The 2,925-nt window shown below is 30.1% G+C and overlaps 1 protein-coding gene across 1 annotated transcript in view; it reads left to right on the plus strand.

Annotated features, from left to right (window-relative positions):
• The first annotated feature begins 6 nt into the window (after window positions 1–6).
• Window positions 7–2,925, plus strand: part of LOC109586335 (hepatocyte growth factor receptor-like) — a 9,489-nt gene continuing 6,570 nt past the window's right edge. The window contains exons 1-2 of the mRNA XM_020002517.1: window positions 7–83; window positions 131–211. Of these exons, the coding sequence (XP_019858076.1) occupies window positions 11–83; window positions 131–211 (154 nt within the window). The 5' untranslated portion in view covers window positions 7–10. The remainder of the gene's footprint in view (window positions 84–130; window positions 212–2,925) is intronic.

Below are 2,925 nucleotides of genomic sequence, written 5' to 3' on the forward strand. Positions count from 1 at the left end.
TATCTCATCAATGTACATGGATCAGTTATCAGATTATATTATATCAGGATCAATCATTCAAATACAAGAAACTGTTGGACAAGGTTTGAGCAACACTGATAATGTATCAATTAGTTTTTGCTTTTTGTAGGTGAATTTGGTATAGTGTATCGTGGTGTAATGACAAATAACCCTCAATTGCCAAAAGCTGTAGCTGTGAAAACATTAAAAGGTTGGTTAATTAATCTTTTTACACATTGCATTTACATTAAAACTGCTTTATTGTAAAAATTATATCTTTTATAAGTGTATAGTAGTCACCCAATGAAACTTACATTTAAAATTAACAGTCTATTTATTTTTAGTTTTTTTTTCAATTACTATTCAAATGCAACTTATGCAAGTGAATGTGTGTATGACTGTATGCATCATAAATTTCAGACTTGAGTAAATTACTTCAATTTTGATCAGAATCAACTCAAGCTAGATATACAATGTCAAAATATACATAAATATTAATCAAGTTACAAAAATAAGAAATTTTTCCTAGCTATTTACAACTTGAAGTTTGGCCCAAAACAATGCACTTTGTACTTAATCTCAGGCCATTTTTTTGAAAAATTCTTTAAAAATTAAATTTTGATCAGAATCAATTCAAACTAGACAGGTTGTACAACGTTAGAAAATGTAAGTGTATCAGAAAAAAGTATATTAGCAGAGAAGTTTTTCCTAGCTGTTTTTCATAAAATTTGGCTTTTGTGCTTAGAAAATTAAAAAATTTATAAAAAAATCCAATTGTGATTGGAATTACCACAAACTAGAAATATGCATGTGCATCAGAAAATATTATGATGGTAGATAATTTTCTCCTAGCCACTTTTAACAAAATTTAAAAAGTTTGTAAAAAATCTAATTTTGGTCAGACTCACCTCAAACTAGATATACAACATTAAAAATTTTTATGTGTAGCAGAAATTAAAAAAATAAAAGTAGATAATTTTGTCCTAACGGTTTTTGGCAAAATTTGGCCAGGGACTGTGTACATGGTAGATGGTCAAAGGCCATGGTCTGGCCTTTGTACATGGCCAAAGGCCAGATTTTTGAGAAGATTAAAATTCCTTTATAAATCCAATTTTGATCAGAATCAACTCAAACTAGATATACAACATCAAAACGTCAAAAAATTATAAAAATGGTGATTTATTTTTAGCCATTTTTACAAAATACGATGGATCAGGTTTTTTTACAAAGCTGTACTTAACAAGATAACACAGCACACCTCATGAGCTGGTTAGAAGATGAGCACTATACTGGTAAACCCTGATTGTCACACTTCCGTTTACTTGTGTACAGTTTGTGTGTATATAATCATAATGTTACTGATGTAGATCGAGAACATTTCTTATCACATTTTCTGATGCATATTGATGCTATTATGCTATGTAGCAGTTTGAGTTGATTGCCACAAATATTTTTTGAGTTACGGCCATTTAAAAAAAAAGCCAAAACTCTGAAAAATGCCCATGGTTTATTAAAAATAATGGCTCCGGAATCATCCCAAATTTTATTATATTTTCTGATACATATTGATGTCTTTATGCTGTGTAGCAAGTTTGAGCTGATTCCGGCAAATATTTTTTTAGTTACAGCCATTTTAAGAAAATGCCAAAATTCCGAAAATACCCAAGGCTCAGTTCCCTTTTTAAAAGGCTATAGCCCATGGTTTTTTCCAAAAAATGGCTCCAAAATTGACCCAACTTTTTATTACATTTTCTGATACATATTGATGCCCTTATGCTGTGTAGCAAGTTTGAGCTGATTCCCACAAATATTTTTCGAGTTATGGCCAATTTAAGAAAACGCTGAAATTCCAAAAAATACCCAAGGCTATAGCCCATAGTTTTTTCCAAAAAATGGCTCCAAAATTGACTCAACTATTTATTACATTTTCTGATACATATTGATGCCCTTTTCCAAAAAATGGCTCCAAAATTGACTCAACTTTTTATTACATTTTCTGATACATATTGATGCCCTTATGCTGTGTAGCAAGTTTGAGTTGATTCTGACAAATATTTTTCCAGTTACGGCCATTTTAAGAAAACCCCGAAATTCAGAAAAATACCCAATGCTTTATAGCCCATGTATTGATTAGGTATTTAGTACACTATCACAACTCAATCTTGATAAATATTTTAATTACATTCTGTTCAAGCTTAAGCCTCAATTACAATTGTGCTATTGTAATTGTAATTGATTTTGTTTGTTATATAATAATCATTAGACCTTAGATCTTATTTCTTTAATAAAATGAGTTTCTAATTACAATTATAATTGTACTTGACCCCATGTCTGATTTGTCCTTATCAATTTGAAAATTATCTAACTGTGCATATATGATATTCATATTTACATTGAAAACTATAACTTTTATAGGTTTTTATAAAGAGAGTGATATTGATTCCTTACTGGATGAGTGTCTTATAATGATGTCATTTGATGATTTAAATGTATTACCACTGATTGGTGTGTGTCTTGATCTTGGACCAGCTCCATACATTATCATGCCTTTCATGTCAAGAGGAAGTTTATTGTCTTACCTCAAGAAAGAGAGGCCTAATCTTACAGTAGCTGATACCAGTGAAGAGGATATTATACTGAATGTCAGGAAACAGTTACTCTCCATTTGTTTACAAGTTGCCAATGGAATGTCTTACTTAGCTTCACAGAGATTCATTCATCGTGATCTTGCTGCTAGAAATTGCATGTAAGTCTTTATTATCCTACTCCAAATTTTAACATTAATTTTAAGAAACTATTTTATTGTCACTTTAATTTCATTAGTAATTAATTTTACAGAAACTATATAGGAGAATGTAATACCATAATAGTGGGAAATTTTTGAGGGAGTTAAATTTAGCATTTTGCTAGCCATTCCCAGAAAAA

The sequence above is a fragment of the Amphimedon queenslandica genome, unplaced genomic scaffold, assembly GCF_000090795.2.
Source record: "Amphimedon queenslandica unplaced genomic scaffold, v1.1 AMPQUscaffold_12896, whole genome shotgun sequence".
NCBI lineage: Eukaryota > Metazoa > Porifera > Demospongiae > Haplosclerida > Niphatidae > Amphimedon > Amphimedon queenslandica.